Raw genomic sequence first — 25154 nt, 5'->3', positions numbered from 1 at the left:
TTGTCATCTGTGTGTGTGGCTACTAAGGATAGCTGGTCGTGTCGTTTCGTGGCTAGTTGGTGTTCATGGATGCGGATCGTTAGCTGTCTTCCTGTTTGTCCTATGTAGTGTTTTGTGCAGTCCTTGCATGGGATTTTGTACACTACATTGGTTTTGCTCATGCTGGGTATTCCCATGCAAGGACTGCACAAAACACTACATAGGACAAACAGGAAGACAGCTAACGATCCACATCCATGAACACCAACTAGCTACGAAACGACACGACCAGCTATCCTTAGTAGCCACACACGCAGATGACAAGCAACATGAATTCGACTGGGACAACATTACTATTATAGGACAAGCTAAACAGAGAACAGCCAGGGAATTCCTAGAGGCATGGCATTCATCCACAGTTTCAATCAATAAGCACATCGACCTAGACCCAATATACCGGCCACTGCAGCGGACAGCTGGAACTGACAACCGGAAGCAGCAGATTCAAACCACTACAAATGCTGGAGGAAAGATCACAGGAGCGTTTCACAGGAGGCTCCCAAGCACTGAGGATGTCACCTAGACAGGGGACAAAAAGTCTGCAACGCAAATTCCCAGCTCGGCGAACAGAACCACAAAAACGAGCACCTGAGCTACAAATCTTTGCCCAAACTTTGAACTTTGGACAGTACATTTATGTTTCTAAGAACGTCACATTTTAAATTTCCCAGACTGTGGTGGTTCGAAAAACTGAGGATCATTTGATGTTGTCATTTGATAAGTAGTGATGGTTGCTTGTTAATATTGTTTAGCCCAAATACATAAAGATTTCACTTATTCAGTTAACCTTTACAAGCTAATCACGTTCTTTTTTGAAATCTCAGGAAAAATCTGCAGCGATTCTTTCTTTCTGTGTAAAAATGGAAGATGTATAAATGACACCCTCACTTGTGATAAGCATAATGACTGTGAAGACGGATCAGATGAAAGGAATTGTTTTGTTAATGAATGTGCGAGTAAGCGAATCAGTGAATGTTCACAAGACTGCCAGGATCTGAAAATTGGGTACAAAGTGAGTATGGTCACTAATATGTAAAATATTGCTTTGAATTTTTACAAAGCATTTCATGAAAAAAGGAATTCGTTATTTGATGTCTGTAAGTCGATAATCTAATACAAATAAGCAATATAATTTTTCTATTTATCTTAATTTTAATACATGGAATAACAACAGAAATGAACAAACAACAATCAATTTTTAGGTCAAGAATTTTTAAGTTAACTTTGCCTTCATAAACCTATTGATTTCCTAATGATCCTTGTAGTTTTCTAGCTATACCATTTAATCTATACTATATACCGGATGCAAAATACAATTATAAAAATAACTCAGGTTTCATGTGAGTTCCACTGTCAACTCCCTCACTTTCACAAGGAATGGACATACAGGTCAGATAATGATAAGTAAAGAGTAATATTTAGTAATACTCCAGTTCAGTAATTTATTGAATAATATGATTTCCTCAGACAAAGTTAGCTAATAAGCAGTACATGGACTAAAAAAGTGGTAAGTACATTTGGGAAACATATCTTATTTACAGACATCAATCTCTAGAAAGTACCATTGATTTGTTAGCGCGGATGAAGTGATATCAGTCCGAGCCCAGAGTGCGGTTCAACAATCGGTAACGTTTATTGATACAGTAACACCGGCGGAGACCAACCGAGGTCCGAATCTCGGCTGTTCTGCTGTTCCCGCATGCTGCTCCACATTATATACCTTTCTTTGTCAGGATGTGAGGATTTTGAGTTTGAATGGGATGATAGTTCCCCATCATCGCTGGAGTAGGTACAAATGGTGGGTTTCCTGCCGTCCCAGGAGAGTTGCAGTGTACACACAATAGGGTGCTAATTGGATTATGTAAACGGGTCCGGGTACTATCTGCTTGTCTCTCTCTGTGAGGGCTGGGGCTAGCACCCCCCTTTGTTCCCTTGGGGTGCTGGTGTGTATTAGTCTGTTTGTTCCTGTCTGGTAGATGCCTGTCCTTTGTGTCAGGATGATTCTGTATTGATGAATATGGGTGTGTTTCAGTCAGTCTCTTGATTTTATTAGGAGATGGGTTTCCATATTAATTAGCTCCGGAGTTTCGGTCTATGAGTCATGGTTAGTGTCTGGCCTAGTGTGGATTTGATCTGTCCTCTGGCTCCCATCTCCCGGTCACGTGGGCGGACCGGCAGCTGCTGAGTTCTGTGGGTTTAAGCTGCGGCTGCCGTTTTTAAAACACAAAATGAATTCCTATAGTTTTACCAATGTAGGCATAGTCCCGTGACAAATGCGGGGCTTGCAGATTAAATCACATACATTGTACATTTCCTTGCCAGCTCTATGCTGGACTGGTTGTGTTCAATAAAGGAGACTATGTAATAGCCCTAAGGCTCCCTTTTTTATATGGAAGGGGCATCATAGTGATATTATTCGTGGGCCCTGGATGCCTGTTTTGATGCCTGTACCTCACATCTGGCTCAGAATCCAGTGTTGTTCAACAGTGTTAGTGTTCATTTCCAAATGTAAAGCATCTTAGTATCACCAACCATGGTATGGCATAATGCATTCCTTCAGGAACTTACTAAATAACATGTTTTGTTCTTTTCAAATTAAGTAACTTCCAAAATAAAGTCTTTAGTTACACTTATTTTTTACCTTGAATGTATCAAAAAATGGCCTTTAAATGAACTGCTGATGTTCATAATTTTTTCATGATTACATTTTTTAGTGCAAATGCTGGCCTGGATTTAGACTGAAAGATGATGGCAAAACATGCCTTGACATTGATGAATGTACCACTACCTTACCCTGTAGCCAGCAATGCATCAATACCTATGGAACCTACAAGTGTTTATGTGCAGAAGGTTATGAAATACGAGCAGATAATCCCAATAGCTGCAAAGCTTTGTCAGGTATGATTTTCTATTTATTCCCCCCTGCATTAAAACTTGCATATTTCACAAGAGGTGTCAGGATGTGAACTGTAAGTTGAAGAAAACTGATATTTTTAGAACCAAGTGGAATGAAATTGTACTCTGTTTTGCAACTAACATTTTAAAACAATGATTAAGGCCACTCTTTAAGTAGTGGGGAAATCAATTTCATTTGGATAAATGGTAGCTCCATAACAAATAATGCAAGTTTGATTTCAACCATTGCTTTTCAAAACACCATCATAATTTTATTGCCTTATACTATGATAGACACTCAAAATTACCTAAACAACATCTGTGTAAGAGAAAGTAATTTTGTTTCAGAGAAGAGTCTGTTATTGATTAGTAAAGTGCCCTGAAAGAAATAACCTGTGCCATACCCGTACATCTTTGACCCATCTGGAGTATTTGGTTTGGGGTGGCACTGTGGCTCAGTGGTTGACACTGCTGCTTCACAGCACAGAGACCCAGTTTGATTCCAGCGTTGGGGGTTGTATGGAGTTTGCACATTCTCCCTGTGCATCATTTATGAGCATCATTCTCTTCCCTCATGAGTTTGAACTCAGCTTTAACAAGTTTTGTTAAAAACAACTTATAAGTAGATGACTTCCAACAAGAAAATGGAATTGTAGCAATGTCCTGTTATGCATAACTGCAAATGTTAGTTGCTGAATAAACAGGGAGTATAGATTTGGCAGCACCACCCTTTTTTTTGCTTCACTGGGCCTATAGAATCTTGCTTTCGAATGCCTCCCATTTACTTGCTACTGATCTTTCTTCAAGTGGCTGGAATGATTCCACTTTTGCAAGGTCACCTCTCAGATTTGTAAAGTCTGATATCCTAGTTACTCCTGTTCTATCATTGTCCATTTCGATAATAATTCTAAATTTAAGTATCCCATGATCGTTATTTCCAAAGTGTTCACCCACTGCTACTTCATTCACCTACTCAGTTTCATTTCTTTAGACCTAGTCTAGAATTGAATGCTCTTTCATTGGACTTAGTTTGATTTTTTGAAAAAGTTATTTTGAGTGAAATTCAAGAATGCATATTATATGCATTTCAATTCATATTTGGGTGGTTAAAGCTCACAACAACTATTGCCTAATTAATTCTGTCCTCAGAAATTTGTTGACATATTTGCTCCTCTAACCACTCTGACTATTTGGGGGACTATCATAGATGGCGTGTCAATCAAATAGGCTGCTTTATCTTGGGTATTGTTGATCTTTCTGAGTGTTGTTGGAGCTGCACTTATTCAAGCAAATGGAGAGTCTTCTTTCATCTCCTGACTTGTATAAGGTTGGCAGGATTTGGATGAGTCAGGAGGTGACAGACTTCCCAGCATATGATTTGCTCTTATAGCCAAACTGTTTAAATGATTTTGCCATTTCAATTTTCTGGTCAACATTGATACTGGGGAGTTCAGCGATAGTAATGCCATTGAATGTTGAAGGATGATGGTTGTACTCTCTTTTGTTGGAGATTGTTGTTGGCTAGCACTTGAATGGCATGATATTAACTTACCAGTTATCAGTCCAAGCCTAAATATTGTCCAGGTTTTGTTGCATTTGGACACTGACTGCTTTAGCATTTCAGGAGTCCAAATAATGCTGAATGTTGTGTAATAATCAGCAAACAATCTCCTTTGTGATCTTATGATGGAGTGGGAATTGATGAAGCAGCTGAAAATTGTTGGACCTTCTGCATTATCCTGAGGAGTTCCTGTAGTGATGTTCTGTGACTGAGATGATTGACCTCCAATAACCACAACCATCTTCATTTGTTTATTTTTGACCTTCCTTATTCATTCATCTAGGATGTACTTTTAACATCAACATTGTCCATAATTTTAGTGTTATGATTGCTTAGCTGTCGTTAACCTTGCTCCTGGAGTAAAGGTTAGACTTGGTTATGAACATTACAGATTTGGGAATCCAATCTTAGCTAAAGAGTTCAGTGGTAAGGCTGCATTAATGGCAGATGGATTATGTTCAGATTAAATGTGAGGATATATCTGCCTGTTGCCAGATTTAAATGCAAAATTGTTTTATATGTAAGTATTTATTAAATTTGAGAAAGCATTTGCAAAGCATATGTATCAGCAGGGTGAAATTTTAAATAGCTTTATGAATATGTATGATGTTGCTGAACTTACTGAGGTACTCTCTTCCTTTGTATTCAGCTGAGGAACCATTTTTAATTTTTGCTGACCGACATGAAATCAGAAAAATGAGCATAGATGGATTCAACTACACTTTATTAAAACAGGCAAGTTGCACATCTGTTTCATTGTTGTGCCTTGCTTTGTATTTGAACTCTTTTGATGCACTAATAATTAGGTTTGCTTATTTACAGGGGCTGAATAATGTTCATGCAATAGATTTTGACTACAGGGAAAAATGCATTTATTGGGCTGATTTCACTACACAAGGTAGTACAATATCAAGAATTCATTTGAATGGAAGCAATCCTGAGGTAGGAATATTTTTATTAACAGTTGGTCTGTTGATAATTTCAGAATTTTCAGGTATGCCTTGTTAAGACCGTTGTAGCCCAATTAATAAACATGATGTTGTTTTGTTTTCATGTTGGACAGGGTGTATCCATTATTTTCCAATTGTTCCTATATCATTTAGTGCCTGGTGTAGTTAAAAATTGCATAATTTTACATTTTTGAATATTGGGTAATTCAACAATTATAAGGACATTGAATGTCAAAGTGTTGATGGTTAAGTTCTTGTTTATTGGAGTTGATCATTGTCTGGCACTTGTCTGACATGGATGTTACTTGCCATTTGTCAGCGGAAGCCTGGATATTGTCCATGGGCTACTTCAATATCTGAGGAGTCATGAATTTTGCTGAAAATTGTGCGATAGTCAGTGAACATTCCTACTTCTGATCTGACTGTAGAGGGAAGGTCAGTGAGGAAGCAGCTGAAGATGAATGGGTGTATGGCACTAAGGAACTCCTGCAATAATGTCCTTCACCGCCATAACCATCTTCCTTTCTGCTAGATATGACTCCAGTCTGTTTAACCATGACTCTCATTGACTTGAGTTTTTCTACTCAGTCAAATGGGATCTTGATGTCAAAGGAAATCACTCTCACCTCCCCTCTGCAGTTTGGTTCAAACATGGATAAAAAATCTAAAGTGGTAATGTGTCCAAGAGCTGAGTGACCCTGGCAGAACACAATCTGTGAGTCTGTGAGCAGATGAGTGCTAAGCCAGTATTGCTTGAAAGCAGTGTTGATATGCACTTCCATCAATTTCTATTGAACAAGTATGGGTCATCAGTTGGATGGGTAGACTACCGTCGTTATGCTAGGACCTGGGAGCATGCTTAGATGAATCATTCATTCAACAATTCTGACTGAAGATTGTTGCAAATGCTTTAACCTTTTCTTTTGCATTAATGTGCTGTACTTCTCCATCATTAAAGTGGCAGGACTGATATATCTGACCTGTTGATTCTGGATTCATTTGACTCTTTTTTTCTTCGATCACTTGCTGTATATACTGTTTGACATGGAGCAGTCCTGTGTTGTAGCTTCACTTCCTCCCCTCCCGATATGAGAAAAGAGTACTTGCAGGGTAGCTAGGGCTTAGTTTGTCATTGTCATTTCCGTTACCTTGATCGATGTCAAATACTCTGTTTAGCTCATTCTTTTGAGACCTTTGAGTGACTTGATACATCGGCATGGTTTGTTCCATCTGAATGGCTTGTTAGACTCTTTCAGAGAGCAGTTAAACGTCAATCATCTTGGCCATACCAGATAAGAATAGCAGACTTCCTTTTTCTACAGGTTATTAATGAATCAGACAGGTTTTTACAACAAAGCGTATTATAAAACTTCTAATTGAAGATTTTGTCAATTCAAATTCCACTATCTGCCATCATAGGATTTGAACAGAGGTCTCAGAGCATGACTTAGGATCTCTGGATTACTAGTCCAGTGACAATACCATTACATCTTTGCTTCCACTCAGAAGGCAGATTTGCTTCCTGAAAGGACATTATACATGTATAATTGTCAGAAGGGAACATTAATTAATTCATTCAAATTTAAAAAATGTCTATACATTTAAAATACACCAATAGCATATATTGATATCTGAAATAAGCCATTTAATTATTTTGACAAATTAAGCCTCATTTTGACAGATCATTTCTGACTGGGCTGAAATGTTATTTTGGTCATCCTTTTCACATTACTCATTTGATTATCATCAAGTCAATTCCTGAATTATTAAAAATGTATTGTATTGCAAACTGGGGATTCCATCAAGTTTGTAATCATACACAGAGTAAATACTTGCCCTAGTGTAACCATTCAATTACAAATCCTTATGGTTTAGAGTTCTAAAGAAAAAAGGGTGCCTAAACTGTTACTCCTGGAATGATTAATCCAAATGAGTTATGGATTGACTTATATGATCTTATACAATATGATTTATTTAATTATGTAGGAGCTTTTAAAACTAAAATAATTGGAGAAACATCCTCTTCAACCTCAAGTTGTCTGATGAATCTAATTGTTTCATGATAGCTAGAGATGACCAAACCTCCATGGTGAAACTTTATTTACCTCTCAGTCTATACACTACAATCCAGTGAAGTATGAGAGGCTATGTTCTGAAAGAGGGGATCTATCAGTATAAGAGAACCTATTAAGGAAAGGTCTAGGCTACAATCAGAAGACACATTATCATTGGAGATGTTGTCTTCATAATTGTACATGTAGAAATTGAGTTCAATTTATTGTCTGCAGCATAGCGCAGTGATGAGCTGTAACTTCAGGCAAGCACATGCTACCACAAAGACTGGATGTATCCTCCACAAAGTTTCCCTGCCGTAAATGATTTTTTAAAAGTCTGATGGTAACACTATCATCAGATGTCATACTACATGCACATGTACCCACCACCACCACCCAAAGCTAACTGAACTAACCCTGGTCTAGTAGCCTGACTGTTCCTGAGAGGTAATAAGGTGATTATGACATGGTCTCTCAGTGCTTATAGACAAACGAAAGTGGCTGCTCAGGAGATAATGAGATAGGTTCAATGTCAAGGCTGTCATAGACATCCTACTAATTCTCCCCTCTTTCTGCATCAACTCCTCATTTCTGCCCTGACCATGCCCTTCCTTCTATCCACTGCATCAATGTGCAAATTAAGACTGACATTGTTGCAACAGTGGGCATTTATAGGATGTCAAGAGCGAACCCAGCAGCATGGTCAAGGCACTCTGTAAAGAATGAAATATCTGTTCAAAAACATTGAATGCAGATTACAAATATTTAGAATTGGGTTTGAAGATTCAATTGGCTGAATTTAACAAGAAAAAGATTGGAGTGTCAATTTTGCGAATGTCATGACAGGATTCTCTCCACTGGAGTTTTCTCACACAATTCTCTGCTGTTCACCTTATCCCATATGCACCGTACCTCCATGCTACCGCTCCCATTCACTCCCTGGCAATGGAAGAACACATCGCTACTGGCATATTCCGAGTCTTCCACTGCTGGCACCATTTTTAGATCCCAGATGTACAGCAGGTCAGTCACTGACAGTTACAAATAACACTTCATGGTACATGAAGTGAAATGAAAAAAAAAATGCTGCGGAGGTCATATTGGTGACTCATCACTGGAAACAGAAGCTTGTATTTGTAAATATACTTCTTACTTTACATCATCACCTGTCTGATTGACTATTATTTTAAATGTAGCTACAAGAATGAAGCTACTTAGGCTTCATATCATATTATGTTAAATTAAGTATCATTCTACAAGAGTAACAGAACATCTCATCATTGTTCAATGTGGGATCATCACATGTTGAAAAGCCCTCAAACAGTTGAACATGTTTTTCCTGTTGTTCAAGATAAGTTAAGAAAAAAAAAGAAACATAAAGTTACATTTGGTTTTGGGAGTAAAAAGGAGCTGCTTGCCTTTTGAGCTGCAATAAATTTCCAGTCAATGAATGATCATTTCACTTCAGATAAATAGGCTACATTTTATATCTCAGTAACCATCTTTATAAGGCACTCTGCCCTTGAAAAGAAGCAGAAGAAGAGAGTTTTCAGGGTATAAGTGTCATCGCTGCTTTTAGGATTCCTAGTGCAAAGTTCCAGGATGTGATAATGTACATTGATTGACTGGAACCTTTCTGTGAATGAATTCAGCAACATTATGATATGACATTCTTAACATGGCATGAATACAGTTTATAGTACCCTGTAACTGGTGGAAGTACCAATGTTGCTAAGCCTGGACTGCAGCACTGACTTTGTCACGGGGAAACAAAATGAAGCAATGCAATCTGACACAAATTGCATTAGTCATGGTCTTGATATATTTTCTGGGTGAGGATTGAGAGATCCCACGCTGGTGTCTGTATTTCCTTGGAAGCACCGAACTGCATCAAATTTAGTGCAGCTGTCACCTTGACGGCTGCCAAGATAGGATAGCCAACAGATCATAAGTCCTGTTCCAGCAGATGGCATAGTGCTGTTCCAGTAAATGGCATAGTCCTGTTCCAAAATATGGCTTGGTGCTGTGGCAGTGACTCAGGGCATCCTCAGTTGGGGCAGCAATCTGGATGAGATTACACAGGGGATGAGAGACTATGGGCTTTCTCTATTTCCACACCCTGAAAGGATGTTCTACGACAACCTCGTCATGTGGAGGCTGGTTGGTAGCCATTGGAGGTTGCTGTTGGTCCCATTAACTGGCCTTCCTCATTTTGTTACACCTTAGAGCCATAGAGTCATAGAGATGTATAGCATGGAAACAGACTCTTCGGTCCAACCTGTCCATGCCGACCAGATATCCCAACCCAATCTAGTCCCACCTGCCAGCACCCAGCCCATATCCCTCCAAACCCTTCCTATTCATATACCCATCCAAATGCCTCTTAAATGTTGCAATTGTACCAGCCTCCACCACATCCTCTGGCAGCTCATTCCATACATGTACCACCCTCTGCATGAAAAAGTTGCCCCTTAGGTCTCTTTTATATCTTTCCCCTCTCACCCTAAACCTATGCCCTCTAGTTCTGGACTCCCCGTCCCCAGGGAAAAGACTTTACCTACTTATCCTATCCATGCCCCTCATAATTTTGTAAACCTCTATCAGGTCACCCCTCAGCCTCTGATGCTCCAGAGAAAACAGCCCCAGCCTGTTCAGCCTCTCCCTATAGCTCAAATCCTCCAACCCTGGTAACATCCTTGGAAATCTTTTCTGAACCCTTTCAAGTTTCACAACATCTTTCCGATAGGAAGGAGACCAGAATTGCATGCAATGTTCCAACAGTGGCCTAACCAATGTCCTGTATGCTGCAACATGGCCTCCCAACTCCTGTACTCAATACTCTGACCAATAAAGGAAAGCATATCAAATGCCTTTTTCACTATCCTATCCACCTGCGACTCCACTTTCAAGGACCTATGAACCTGCACTCCAAGGTCTCTTTGTTCAGCAATACTCCCTAGGATCTTACCATTAAGTTCATAATTCCTGCTAAGATTTGCTTTCCCAAAATGCAGCACCTTGCATTTATCTGAATTAAACTCCATCTGCCACTTCTCAGCCAATTGACCCATCTGGTCCAGATCCTGTTGTAATCTGAGATAACCCTCTTCGCTGTCCACTACACCTCCAATTTTGGTGTCATCTACAAACTTACTAACTGTACCTCTCATGCTCGCATCCAAATCATTTATGTAAATGACAAAAAAGTAGAGGGCTCAGCACCGATCCTTGTGGCACTCCACTAGTCACAGGCCTCCAGTCTGAAAAACAACTCTCCACCACCATCCTTTGTCTTCTACCTTTGAGCCAGTTCTGTATCCAAATGGCTAGTTCCACATGTATTCCATGAGATCTAACCTTGCTAATCATTCTTACATGGGGAATCTTGTCAAACGCCTTACTGAAGTCCATATAGATCACATCTACTGCTCTGCCCTCATCAATCTTCTTTGTTACTTCTTCAAAAAAACTCAATCAAGTTTGTGAGACATGATTTCCCACGCACAAAGCCATGTTGACTATCCCGAATCAGTCCTTGCCTTTCCAAATACATGTACATCCTGTCCCTCAAGATTCCCTCCAACAACTTGCCCACCATTGAGATCAGGCTCACCAGTCTATAGCTCCCTGGCTTGTCCTTACCACCCCTCTTAAACAGTGGCACCACATTTGCCAACCTCCAGTCTTCCGGCACCTCACCTGTGACTATCGATGATACAAATATCTCAGCAAGAGGCCCAGCAATCACTTATCTAGCTTCCCACAGAGTTCTTGGGTACACCTGATCAGGTCCTGGTGATTTATCCACCTTTAACCATTTCAAGACATCCAGCACTTCCTCCTCTGTCATCTGGACACTTTGCAAGATGTCACCATCTATTTCCCCACAGTCTATATCTTCCATATCCTTTTCCACAGTAAATACTGATGCAAAATATTCATTTCATATCACCTCCATTTTTTGTGGCTCCACACAAAGGCCACCTTGCTGATCTTTGAGGGGCCCTATTCTCTCCTTAGTTACCCTTTTGTCCTTAATATATTTATAAAAACCCTTTGGATTCTCCTGAATTCTATTTGTGAAAGCTATCTCATGTCCCTGTTTTTCCCTCCTGATTTCCCTCTTAAGTATACTCCTACTTTCTTTATACTTTCTTAAGGATTCACTCGATCTATCCTGTCCATACCTGACATATGCTTCCTTCTTTTTCTTAACCAAACCCTCAATTTCTTTAGTCATCCAGCATTCCCGATACCTAACAGCCTTTCCTTTCACCCTAACAGGAATATACTTTCTCTGGATTCTCGTTATCTCATTTCTGAAGGCTTCCCATTTTCCAGCCGTCCATTTACCTGCGAACATCTGCCTCCAATCAGCTTTTGAAAGTTCTTGCCTAATACCGTCAAAAATGGCCTTTCTCCAGTTTAGAACTTCAACTTTTAGATCTGGTCTATCCTTTTCCATCACTATTTTAAAACGAATAGAATTATGGTCGCTGGCCCCAAAGTGCTCCCCCACTGACACCTCAGTCACCTGTCCTGTCTTATTTCCCAAGAGTAGGTCAAGTTTTTCACCTTCTCTAGTCAGTACATCCACATACTGAATCAGAAAATTGTCTTGTACACACTTAACAAATTCCTCTCCATCTAAACCTTTAACACTATGGCAGTCCCAGTCGATGTTTGGGAAGTTAAAATCCCATACCATAACTTTCCTATTATTCTTACAGATAGCTGAGATCTCCTTACAAATTTGTTTCTCAATTTGCCTCTGACTATTGGGGGGTCTATAATATAATCCCAATAAGGTGATCATCCTTTTCTTATTTCTCAGTTCTACCCAAATAACTTCCCTGGATGTATTTCCGGGAATAGCCTCCCTCAGCACAGCTGTAATGTTATCCCTTATCAAAACTGCCACTCCCCCTCCTCTCTTGCCTCCCTTTCAATCCCTTCTGTAGCATTTGTATCCTGGAACATTCAGTCCTGCCTATCCCTGAGCCATGTTTCCGTAATTGCTATGATATCCCAGTCCCATGTTCCTAACCATGCCCTGAGTTCATCTGCCTTCCCTTTTAGGCCCCTTGCATTGAAATAAATGCAGTTTAATTTATTAGTCCTTCCTTGTCCCTGCCTGCCCTGACTGTTTGACTCACTTCTGTTCTCAACTGTACCTGCCTCAGATTGATCTCTTATCTCACTATCTCCCTGGGTCCCCCCACCCCACCTTACTAGTTTAAATCCTCCCAAGCAGTTCTAGCAAATATCCCTGCCAGCATATTAGTCCCCTTCCAATTTAGGTGCAATCCGTCCTTCTTGTACAGGTCACGCCTACCCCAAAAGAGATTCCAATGATCCAAAAATGTGAATCCTTCTCCCATATACCAGCTCCTCAGCCATGCATTCATCTGCTCTATCCTCCTATTCCTGCCCTCACTAGCTCATAGCATTGGGAGTAATCCAAATATTACTACCCTTGAGGACCTCTTTTTAAAATTTCTGCCTAACTCTCTGTAATCTCCCTTCAGAATCTCAACCTTTCCCCTTCCTATGTCGTTGGTTCCAATGTGGACAATGACCTTGGTCACAGTGAAGATAGTCCCTGTTGTAGCTGCATCCATTGTTCATGGATCCAATGAACCTGGGTGTGGAATATCAGAAACTGAACAAGTCCACAGTAATGTGAGCAGTTAGTATTTGCATCACACATAAATGTTTGTTTAACATAATCCTTAATAGGGTGGGACCTGGAAGAATGTATGCAGCGCAAGCCATTCTGCACAAACAGTGGCAGATTGTAAATGGGGCAGCATTAATGGATCATTGCCCTCTCCCTATCATCACCCAAGAAACACAGCATTGCATCTAAGTGGATTTTGGCAAATGTTTACAATTCAAAGTGACATGAAACCAGCTCCATGCCATTGCGCAGACCTTAGATTGTCTGTCTGAATTGTGGTTCACAGGTGCCACTGTTAATGGTCGCTGTGATAACTTCCGTGATACAGAATTTGTATTGAACAATGACATGGTCCAGTTTGCTTGTGGCCAAGATTTGTATCCCACATTGATGGGCTTTTTATGTGTTCTACTTGCATTCTGGTATGATTACAAATGGATTTAAACTTGCATGCTGTTAAGTGCCTAATTAGTGCAATTGTTCTTTGAAGGAGCTCATTGCTCACACATACAGCCTATGTACTAAGAGAGGAAAAGTACTCATACCGCCCACACAGGGAAAAGTGGTGACCGTTTTTCACTTGCATTGCACATGTGATTCAATTGAAAGTGGAAGGTAACATAAGTCAAGCAGTGCAGATTGAATCACAAGTTGAGTCTGCCGATGTTGTACTTCTGTGAACATTTGTGTTTCTTTCTTCCCTGCACTCCTTGCCAATGTCATCCGTTTGAGTTTCCACTTGTCTCCATCCCAATTGTGAGGAGAATGAATGAGACTGACATAGAGACAGTGTAATGATGGTTCAGCAGACTTATTGTCAGGGTGGTGGGACTATTCTGTGAGGAGAAATTGAGCAAACTCTGTCCTTGAGAGAGTTCTGAAGAATGAGAGGTGATCTCATTGAAACCTGGAAAATACTTAAGGAGATTGTGGCATGGGAGATGTAGGTAAGGTATTAGGCCTGATTAGAGAGTCTCGAACCAAGGGCTACAATTTTAAAATAATGGGGAAACAACTTAAGACTGGGATAAAAGCAAATTACTATGGATGCTGGAATCTGAAACCAAAAGAGAAAATGCTGGAAAATCTCAGCAGGTCTGGCGCATCTGTAAGGAGAGAAACGAGCTGACGTTTCGAATCTAACTGATCCTTTGTCAAAAGATTGGGATGATGAAAGAAATCAGGTGTAAGTTTGTGATGGGGCTGCTGAGAAAGCCAGGTGTGGGATCCCATCCAGGGTGTTTGGTTTGGGGTGGCACTGTGGCTCAGTGGTTAGCACTGCTGCCTCACAACACCAGAGACTGGGTTTCTTTCCAGCTTTGGAGGATGTGTGGAGTTTGCACGTTCTCCCTGTGTCTGTGTGGTTTTCCTCTTGGTGCCCCGGTTTCCTCCCACAGTCCAAAGGTGTGTGCCTTTGGTAGATTGGCCGTGCTAAACTGTCCCATAGTGTCCAAGGATGTGCAGGCTAGGTGGGTTAGCCATGGCAAATGCAGGGTTCCAAGGCTACTTGGAAGGTGGGATGGTCTTCGGAGGGTCAGTGCAGACTTGTTGAACCAAACGGCTTCTAGTTACACTGTAGGAATTCTACAATTAGAAGCAACAGACGGAGATACAGAGAAGATAATAATCATGCAACCTTCTCCAGCTTAATAATATCTTTCCTATAACAAGACAATCAGAAGGAAAAATAGTAGTCCAGAAGAGGCCTCACCACCATCCTGTACAACATCACTGTAACATCCCAGCTCTTTCTTTATTGTCTCCTATACTAACAAATTATTGTCATCCACAAATTTTCCAAAGATGCCTTCTACAATGAAGAATATTATCTAAGATTATTAAGAGACCTTGATCAATTGTGTCTGCGGGTTGAGGAGTGGCAGATAGAGTTTAATTTGGGTAAATGTGAAGTATTGCATTTTGGCAAAGCAAACAAGGACAGGACATATGTAAGTAAAAATAGGGCTTTGAGTAGTGCTGTAGAACAGAGAAATCTAGGAGTTTAGATACATCATGTTTTGAAACTTGCATCACATGTAGACAAGCTGGTTAAGAAGGCGTTTAGTACACTTGCCTTCATTGCTCAGACCTTTGAGCCCAGATAGGCTCATTGAAACCATTGCTATTGAATCACAAAAGCTGTGGTATTCTCTTTGTCTGCTGCAACAAGGGCTGCTGCACAAATGAATGAGGAACACAAGGCCACAATCAGCATCAACGTTCAGCTGATATGGAGCCTACCAACTGTGTGGTTTCCAGCTGTTGATGCTTTTGTGAGGTGGTAAAGAAGCAGGACAGCCATAGTTCTCTGTCTTCCACTGAGTATGTTGTGGATGAGAGAGGGGCAATATCTTTCTACTGTCTTTAGAGGTGGTGGTCAGAATGCCACATCATGCTGTCCACTAAATCTGCAATGCACTGTGACCACTGAAAGCAAAAGGTTGGCCCCTCCACATCTGGTTTCCATACAGGTGACATCTGGGACTTCATAACAGTGTCATGCAGAAAAAGTACACCACTTGATCCTTGGAATCCCTGTTACAGATAACTGGAGGACACACTGAGGGCATGTAATGAACAATGAGGATCTGTTAGAGACCCAACATTGCATCTTCAACATCCTCGATGTGGATGTGTCAGCTAAAGCAATGCAGACACGATTTCTCTGTGAACCTTGTTCAATGAAATTAAGACACATGAGAAATCAAAATCTTCATAATGTCTAATGCTCCCTCTTTTGATCCTGAAGAAAGATTCGTACTGGTATTGGCACAGTGGGAAGAATTGCTCGGGCTCAGATACAGTATTAAAACTTCTCACATTCTTTTATTCTTGCAGTTGCAGATAAAACAACATTTCTTTTTATAGCTAGTGATGAAATGTAAACATATGTACAACTGTGATAATGTATATACAATGAAGTGCAACCTGTCTGCAGTCATGATGTAATTTGTTTCCCCTTCCCTCCCATTACATCTAAGTGCAGTTCTAGTATCTGCAGCTAGAGTGTGGGATACTCCTCTGGACTGAGGTCTCTTGGGCTTGGAGCTTTGGTCAGGTGATACCAGGGTCTTTGTGGCTCGCATGCCACGTCTAGATGTAGGCTCATCCATCCCAGCTTAAACTGCCACTGGATCGGGGTTTGCAGGCAGAGTATAGGCAGAGGACCCTAGCCTGAGAGGAGACTTATAAGGGGGCCCAGAGGTTCCACCTCTAGCTGGGTGTTCACCAGCAGTGCTCTATTTCCTTGTGAGAAAGGATCATGGGGACTGAAGTCAAGGTCTCTTGTCTCCCTGTTACCTTGCCTTTGGTGCTGAGCATCAAATGGGCAAGTAATACATTTCAGGTTTGTGGATACAGAACATAGAACATAGAAATGTACAGCACAGAACAGGCCCTTAGGCCCACAATGTTGTGCCAAGACTTAATCCGAATGTAAAATATAGTAACTTAACCTACGCACCCCTCAACTCACTGCTATCCATATGCATATCCAGCAGGCCATATGTCCCCAATGACTTTGCTTCCACCACCTCAGCTGGCAATGCATTCCATGCATTCACAACCCTCTGTGTAAAGAACCTACCTCTGATGTCTCCTTTATACCTTCCTCCTAATATCTTCAAACTGTGACTTCTCGTACCAGTCAAACCTGCCCTGGGGAAAAGTCTCGAGCTATTGACTCGATCTATTCCTCTCATTATTTTATACACCTCGATCAGGCCTCCTCTCTTCCTCCTTCTCTCCAGAGAGAAAAGTCTGAGCTTATTTAAGGCAAGCCCTCCAGTCCAGGCAGCATCCTGGTAAGCCTTCTTTGCACCCTCTCCAAAGCCTCTGTATCTTTCCTATAGTAGGGCAACCAGAACTGGACACAATATTCCAAGTGTGGTCTCACCAGGAACTTGTCGAGCTGCAGCAAAACCTCGCGGATCTTAAACTCGCTCCCCCTGTTAATGAAAGCGAAACACCAAATGCTTTTTTAACAACCCTATCCACTTGGGTGGCAACTTTGAGGGATCTATATACTTGCACACCCAGATCCTTCTGTTCCTCCACACTGCCAAGAATCCTATCTTTAATCCTATATTCAGCATTCGAGTTCAACCTTCTAAAATGCATCACTTGGCACCTCCTCAAAGAACTCTACTTTTTGTCATTTGCAAAAATGATTTGGATGCGAGCATAAGAGGTACAGTTGGTAAGTTTGTAGATGACACCAAAATTGGAGGTGTAGTGGACAGTGAAAAGGGTTACCTCAGATTACAACAGGATCTGGACCAGATGGGCCAATGGGCTGAGAAGTGGCAGATGGAGTTTAATTTAGATAAATGCAAGATGCTGCATTTTGGGAAAGCAAATCTTAGCAGGACTTATATACTTAATGATAAGATCCTAGGGAGTGTTGCTGAACAAAGAGACCTTGGAGTGCAGGTTCATAGGTCCTTGAAAGTGGAGTTGCAGATGGACATTTGCAAGTGAAGAAGGCATTTGGTATGCTTTCCTTGAGTACAGGAGTTGAGAGGTCATGTTGTGGCTGTACAGGACATTGGTTAGGCCATTGTTGGAACACTGTGTCCAATTCTGATCTCCTTCCTATCGGAAAGATGTTGTGAAACTTGAAAGGGTTCAGAAAAGATTTACAAGGATGTTGCCAGGGATGGAGGATCTGAGCTACAGGAAGAGGCTGAAAAGGTTGGGGCTGTTTTCCCTGGAGCGTCGGAGGCTGAGGGGTGACCTTATAGAGGTTTACAAAATTATGAGGGGCATGGATAGGATAAATAGACAAAGTCTTTTCCCTGGGGTTGGGGAGTCCAGAACTAGAGGGCATAGGTTTAGGGTGAGAGGGGAAAGATATAAAAGTGACCTCAGGGGCAACTCTTTCACACAGAGGGTGGTACGTGTATGGAATGAGCTGCCAGAGGATGTGATGGAGGCTGGTACAATTGCAACATTTAAGATGCATTTGGATGGGTATATGAATAGGAAGGGTTTGGAAGGATTTGGGCTGGGTGCTGGCAGGTGGGACTAGATTGGGTTGGGACATCTGGTCAGCATGGATGGGTTGGACCAAAGATTCTGTTTCTATGCTGTACATTTCTATGGCTCTATGACTGTATAACTCAATAAGATTTGTGAGGCATGACCTGCCCCTCACAAAGCCATGCTGATTCCCTTTAATTACACTATGCTTTGCATATGTGCGAAAGACACATTTATCCAGATGACACATCTATCCAGAAGATTTCTTTTATCCCATCTTTAGAGGCAGCCAGACTCTCGCTTGCCAGAGGCAGCAGCCTACAGACAGATAAGGTGAACTCCTCCAATCTCTTTGTTAGTTTGCCAAGGCCTTCAAACCTCTGCCTGCCTTTCTTGTGTCTGTTCATTTGAAGAAGTTGTTAATGCCAATACCTTGGAGTACCCTCCAGCCTGGCACTCAGCAAGTGCCCATCTTCAGCAGACCTCCAATTTCCATTGACCTGGAGTGATTCTTCCTCAGCCAGCCACCAGAATGGTGTCAGTGATATATTCACCAGGTGTGTGCTGCTCGAGGTAACTTAACCAACAGGGTGTCAGGGTCTGAACATACGGAAGATGCAAAGGATATCCTTGCTAGTGGGGGATCTGTGACTTTTTCCTCAGCGGTATAGGAAAAGATGAAGTCTTGAGGGGCTGATCTTTTCATGACGGTGATTGTAGAGATGCCACTAGGAGTTATAATGAGCTGCAGAATAGAGATAGATGTTTGTACATGTTAAGACTATAATTGCAATGATCAAACAAGAGAGCAATGCAGCATTTGAAAATGAATTTTTCTTAGTTGCAGGGACATGATGATCTCAGCAATCACAGTCCTCTCCCACTAGGGCATGGGTTTGTTCCTTGTAGGGAGTAAGAGGACTGATGTTAAACATCCCACCAACCATCTTTTTCCTTATTGTTGGATTTGTTTCCATCCTAAAATAAGGCAAATGGAAAGATTGAGATGGATGTGATATGCACAGCTGTTGGTGCTGAGTAGGCAGTGCAGTGTTCTGGTGGGGGATGGGGCGTGGTAATTGTGGTAGGAAAAGAGGATGAGGGATGATACAGCCTACAATACTGAGAGTGGTAGAGCTTGACCTTTCAGCCTTGGTTGGAGAAGATTGTGATGCTTGCCTTGATGGTGTGCAGAAGATCATTAACCTTCTTGCAACATGCTGGGCATTGCTCTGGTCAAAGTGGATATCACAACGTTTGACCAGGCTGGTAAGGTCTGGTGCCAAGATCTCCTCTGGTTAAGTCCTAAAGAAACAGCGTGGACCTCCTCTCCACCATCCTGTCAAACAGGTCCTCTAAGTCCCTGTCAGCAAATGAGGGTGCCTACTGACTATTCTCAGCAATCTCTGAGACAGTTCTTCTGACACTGCGACTGCAAAGGCATCTCCTCACTGGGAATGCCTGATGAAGTGCACAGATGGGTTTAAATACAGCACCACCAATAGGGATCCCAGAAAGTTCTGGCAGTGGCAAGTACTACCGCTACTAGTAAGTCTGAGATAGCATAAGCAAGACACCATAGGGGTATGGTGCACATATAATTGTGTAAAATTGTGTGACAAAACTTGCTTGAGCTTGAGGAGCTTAACCCTCCATGCAATTCCCTGAAATTGATGCTTAGAACATTTTTGATAAAATTCAGCCCATGGGATTTATCAATACACTTACATAGGGTGCTGATAAAGCAGGTCAGAAACTATATTATAAAAAACAGTGAGAGAAATGTTAAAAGTCAACATTTGGTTGTAAGACACTTGCTGTATGCTCCAAACCCTGAATATATTTTCTGTGCCCTGGATGCTGTATATTTCAGCACTTTCTGCCGTCATTTGCAACATATTTGCATGTAGCCTCAACATTTGGGCCAGAACAAGCACAGAATTATGAAAGAAATTATTGTTGCGTTTGATAATGCAGTTGTCTACTAATGAAGCTACCAAGCATCTAATACAATTACAATCTTACTCAGCAACATATTTCATCAGCAAAATATGCAAATCTGAGAAATTGTCCACAACCTAAAATGTTATCATTGGAACAAACATTATCCCTGAGCTTGGTTGAAGCAGCAGTTTTAATGTGGATTCAGCAAACCTTCAGTAAGTTCATTTCAACAAAGCAGAACAAAACAAATCACCTATAATGTTAGTGGCAGATTAATGACTGCAGGTAACAGAATGTTATACAGAAAACATTTTTGCAAGTGCAGCCTGTTTGCTTTCAAAGTGATTTAAACATCGATACCCAGTGGCCCATTATCAACTACAGTTCTGTAAAAATACCCATTACAGGTAATAACAAATTGATGGATAGAAGGTTATATTACAACAGAAACTCAGCCTTAAACCTGATGTAAGAAAAGTCTTGGTGATGGAATCAGGCTGCTAGGATTGTTGTGTGGAGATCTTGTTCTGGAAGGCTGTTGTACTCACCAGCCTCCTTGGGATCAAATGGGAGGACCATCAAACTATTGTGAGCATCTTCCACAGGACTGTGTGTGCCAGCATTGAAGCAGTGTTCCTGAAGAATCGACTCTGAAGGATAGATCATCGTGTTTGGATGTCGTTTGGCGTTTTGAGAAGAAAATCTGCCATCTTTACCTAATCTGGCCTACATGTGATTCCAGACCCTCAATCACATGGTTAGACCATAAAACATAGAAGCAGAAGTCGACCATTCAGCCATTGAGAACTGCTCCATCATTCAATGAGATTATAGCTGATCTGACAATTCCTAAAGCAATTTTCTTCCTTTCCTCTATTACCCTTGATTAAAATTTGTCTGTCTCAGAAATGAATATTCTTAATGACCCGGCCTCAGCAGCTCTCTATGGTAAAGAATTCCACAGATGTCCACTGTCCACTGAGAGAAGCAATTCCTTCTCCTTTCGGCCTTTAACATGTGATCACTTATTCTGAGATTATGTCGTCTGATTTTTGGCTCTCTGAAAGAGGAAACAACTTTTCTGCATCTCCCCTGTCAAGTCCTCGAAGGATCTTGTATGTGTCAATGAGGTTGCCTCACACTCTTTCATATTCTAATAAGTATAAGCACTTCTCCTCATAAGACAGTCCCTCACATATGGTATCAGCTTTGTGAGCAGTCTTTGGACTGCCTCCAATGGCAGTATACCTTTCCGTGCATAAATGACCCAAAACTGTTCACAGCATCCCAACTGTTGTCAGACTTATGCATTGCACTGTTTTCGCAAAATGGCCTGACTTTTATATTCCATTCCCCTGACTTTTCACTGCCCTCTAGATAATTAGAGATTTGAGGTAAATGTCGGCCTAGCCAGTGATATCCACATCCTGTGAGGGAGTAAAAGAAAACTGTGGTCTGACCGGTGCCCTGCAGACCTGAAGCATCATACTTATGTATTCAATTCCCCCATGATAAATGATAAATACAATTAATTTCTTAATTATTTTCTGCCTCTGCATTTTTTTGTTTCATGCACTGGACAGCCACAAATCCCTCTTCCATTTAGAAAAAAAATGCTTCTGTTTTATTATTACTGCTAAAGTGGACATTTTTTTTCATTTTTCCCCATTATACTCCATTTGCCTACTCACTTATCTTTATCTTTCATAGCCTTTTTTGTCCTTTCCACAATTAACTTCCTACCTGGCAAAGTCCAGCAAAAATATTGATCATCTGTGATTTCAGGATTTATCCAGAAGAGGAAAATTTCCAGGGTGATTCCATCAGTCAGCATTGCAAGTTGCAGAAAATGCAAGTTGTTCAGGGAAGCAATTACTGAACTGTCAAATAACAGCATATCCCTTAAGAGTTTCCTCTGTGACCAAAACTGTTCAGCTGTGGTTGTGAAGCTCAAAACCCCATCATTTTTTGTTTCTCCCACTAGTGCAATTCAATCATCTGGTGGTGATTTAGCAGACATTATCCAAAGAATGGTCGATACTAAGCTGCATTGAAAATATGACTGATTTGTTCCAGAGGTCTACAAACTTATTCATTTCAACTGAGGTGCAGGTAAACAGTTGAAGAGACTCCAATAACTTTAAGATATTGCCACCTTCCTCAAGGTTTTGGATGTTGTTAAGTACAAATGCATGGGGATGCAGGCATTCACAAAAAAATTGTATACCTACAGCCATCATAAAGGCTTCTATTCAGTAAGCCTGTAGGTGCTTTGAGATTCTCAGCATAGTATCTTACTTGTGAATGTACAATAACTGTGATTACCCTGTGAGGTATCCATTCTCAGCTCATCATCCCTACTTGTAGTTTCTCATTAGGAAGTTTAGATAATGCCCAAAATTATGATTCATGATCCTAACATGGAACCCATAGATGTTAAGCAAAGGCATACTAAAACTTATGATATAATATGCCCAGTCATTTATATCAGTTTCTTAATTACAACAAGATTGTATTTACACAGTGCCTTTAAAGTCATTAAAAAAATCAAAATATTTCACGCAAGTGCTTTCAAACAAAATGTGATACTGAGCCACATAATAAAGAAACTAAGGCAAATCACCAAGATCTTGGATAAAGACTCCGTGCTTAGAGACTGCCAATTAGGAAACTATCTCCAGCAAAATTGTTGAACTGGTTCTGGCAAAAGCAGGCCCAGGGCCTTCAGTGACCTCTGACACCATGGTCCTGAAGCCTGCATTAAACATTAGCCCAGTGACTTTGGTTTCCCTTAAATTTGATTGAAGGAAATTTCTATACATTCACTGTTGGATTTCATATAAGTAACACGGCGAATTAGAGACAGAGAGCAGGCCGAGAGAAAAGTTGCAGAGAGTGAATATGTGGAAACTGATGTGTCTTTCAGTGATGTTACTGAGGAGCAGGATTTAAACAAGAAAGAAGATGGAGCTAGAGATAACAGTTCAGAAGTGGGATGAGAAGACATTGCCAGTGATTTGCTGACCTGACCGCATGACTAAGAATAGAACTAGGCTAATGCAGTACCATTCAACTGAATGCAAGTGGAGAGGTGTTAGACAATGAAAGTGAGATCATATGTGTCAAAGGCCGCAAATGATGAGGAGGAATAGTTTTGCTTTGTTACAGTCACATAAGATATAATTTGTGCCTTTGATGAAAGAACATTCGAGGATTTTGGAGACACAGGGGAGGAGGGGAATGGATGTTAGTTTTCAAGGACAAATGAATCAGTGGTTTGTTTTCTGCAGCAAGTGTGGTAATAGTAGATTTAAAGAAGAGAGGGGACAGTAAGAGACGATACAGTGCCATTCCGCGAATACAGGTGTTAACAATGAAAGTTTATTTCAAACTCTCAAGCAGTAATTCAAGTGTCTTTAGTCACCCTCGCTAACACACCAAGACTAAAGGGAGAAAATTATCTGAGTGGAATTGAGGTGGGCAACAGGTAGAGTGGGATCTAATCCTCTTTGACCTTGGCAACCTTAAGCCTGAGTAATCTTAATCAGTTCTTGCTCCTTTCTGTATACTGGGTCAATTATTCAACTGACAGGCTGGAAATAGCATCAAACCACTGAGTGAGAGCAGAAATTCAGGAGATATTGAATCACCACAAAATAAGAAACTTACTGGATTCATGTGGATGATTCTGCCAATTACTAATAAGTTTGGGTTAAATTTAAAGATACTAAGATCAAGGAAAAATCACCAGGCCAGTTTGAATTGTCTCTCTACTGTATGGAATTAAATTCACCCCAAAGGAAATTTGCAGCACCTGAAATATAAAGCTTCCACAAGAATATGTTGCTGTACATTCAACAATCAGTCCCATCTGCAATGACACAGCAACTAACTCCACAGATACTCCTGACCACCTAAAAGGCACAGTGACAGAATACTCTCCAGGTTCTTGGGCAAGAGTGCAATTCCAACAACACTCAGAAACTCTCCACCATCCAGGATAAAACATCCCACTTTATTGGCATACCAATTCAAGACATTCATTCCCTCCACCACCATTGCGCAATACAGCAACATGTACTGTACACAAGATGCACTGCAGCAACTCACCAAGGTTCCTTGAAACTACCTTTAAAACCCATGATCTCTACCACCTAGACAGCCATGGGGACCAGATAGAGGGCAACACCGTCACTAGCATGTTTGGTCCAAGCCACCATGCTGACTTGGACCTATATTTCTGTTCCTTCATTATCACATTCATAGAACTCCCTTTGTAACAGCACTCTGGGTATACCTGTACCAGATGGACCTTAGCAACTCAAAAAGGCACTCACCATCACCTGCTGTTTTAGTCAGAGAAACCAACATCTCATGAAATAGTTATTCTTTAAATTTATATTCTTCAAATATTAGTTGGAGAGATTATACATTTGGAAAGTTTGAAAAAGATATTTGCAAAAACCTGTTTAAACCAACACCTAATCATATTGCAAAGTGCCAGACGACAGTTCATCACTTATTCCATCTGAACTCCACTGAGGGGTGGAGTCAGTAGTGTAAAATTGATTATTTGTTTCTGGTGCAGAAAAGAATCAATGAGTTAAGTAAGTGTGTGAGGTTGTCAGAACAAATGGGCTGAAGCAAACTTAGATGTAGCTATGGCTGTGGTCAAAGAGTTCTTGCATTATTTGCTTATTTTGTTACAGTAGCTAAAATTCATACAGAATTAATTCACCACTTCATGTTATTCAACTGCAGCTGACAATAATCAAGACAGATCTTCAGGATACAGGTCCTGTTGAAACAATGATAAAGTTTCAAGGTATTAACAGGCAAAATTCAAGCTTCCACACAACCAAGTGCATGAATTGGGCTTGAACAGTCAGAGATGAGGACTTAGTGAACAAATTTGTCTCTAATTATTGGTAACATTTAGAAAGGGAAGGGAGTGTAATTAATCTGAGAAACGGTAAAAAGAAAAATTAATACTAACATCTATATGGAGCCTTCATGTCCTCATTACATTCTAAAGTGTTTTTACAATCAAT

General features: G+C 40.8%; 1 protein-coding gene across 1 annotated transcript in view; it reads left to right on the top strand.

Moving 5' to 3' along the window:
- Nucleotides 1-25154, top strand: part of LOC122551725 (low-density lipoprotein receptor-related protein 1-like) — a 1892490-nt gene that overhangs the window by 1647065 nt on the left and 220271 nt on the right. The window contains exons 55-58 of the mRNA XM_043694091.1: nucleotides 864-1051; nucleotides 2754-2937; nucleotides 5145-5230; nucleotides 5318-5437. Of these exons, the coding sequence (XP_043550026.1) occupies nucleotides 864-1051; nucleotides 2754-2937; nucleotides 5145-5230; nucleotides 5318-5437 (578 nt within the window). The remainder of the gene's footprint in view (nucleotides 1-863; nucleotides 1052-2753; nucleotides 2938-5144; nucleotides 5231-5317; nucleotides 5438-25154) is intronic.

Source organism: Chiloscyllium plagiosum, chromosome 7 (genome assembly GCF_004010195.1).
Source record: "Chiloscyllium plagiosum isolate BGI_BamShark_2017 chromosome 7, ASM401019v2, whole genome shotgun sequence".
Classification (NCBI taxonomy): Eukaryota; Metazoa; Chordata; class Chondrichthyes; order Orectolobiformes; family Hemiscylliidae; genus Chiloscyllium; species Chiloscyllium plagiosum.
Note: the sequence above shows the minus strand (reverse complement) of the source record. Positions and strands in the feature narration are given on the sequence as shown.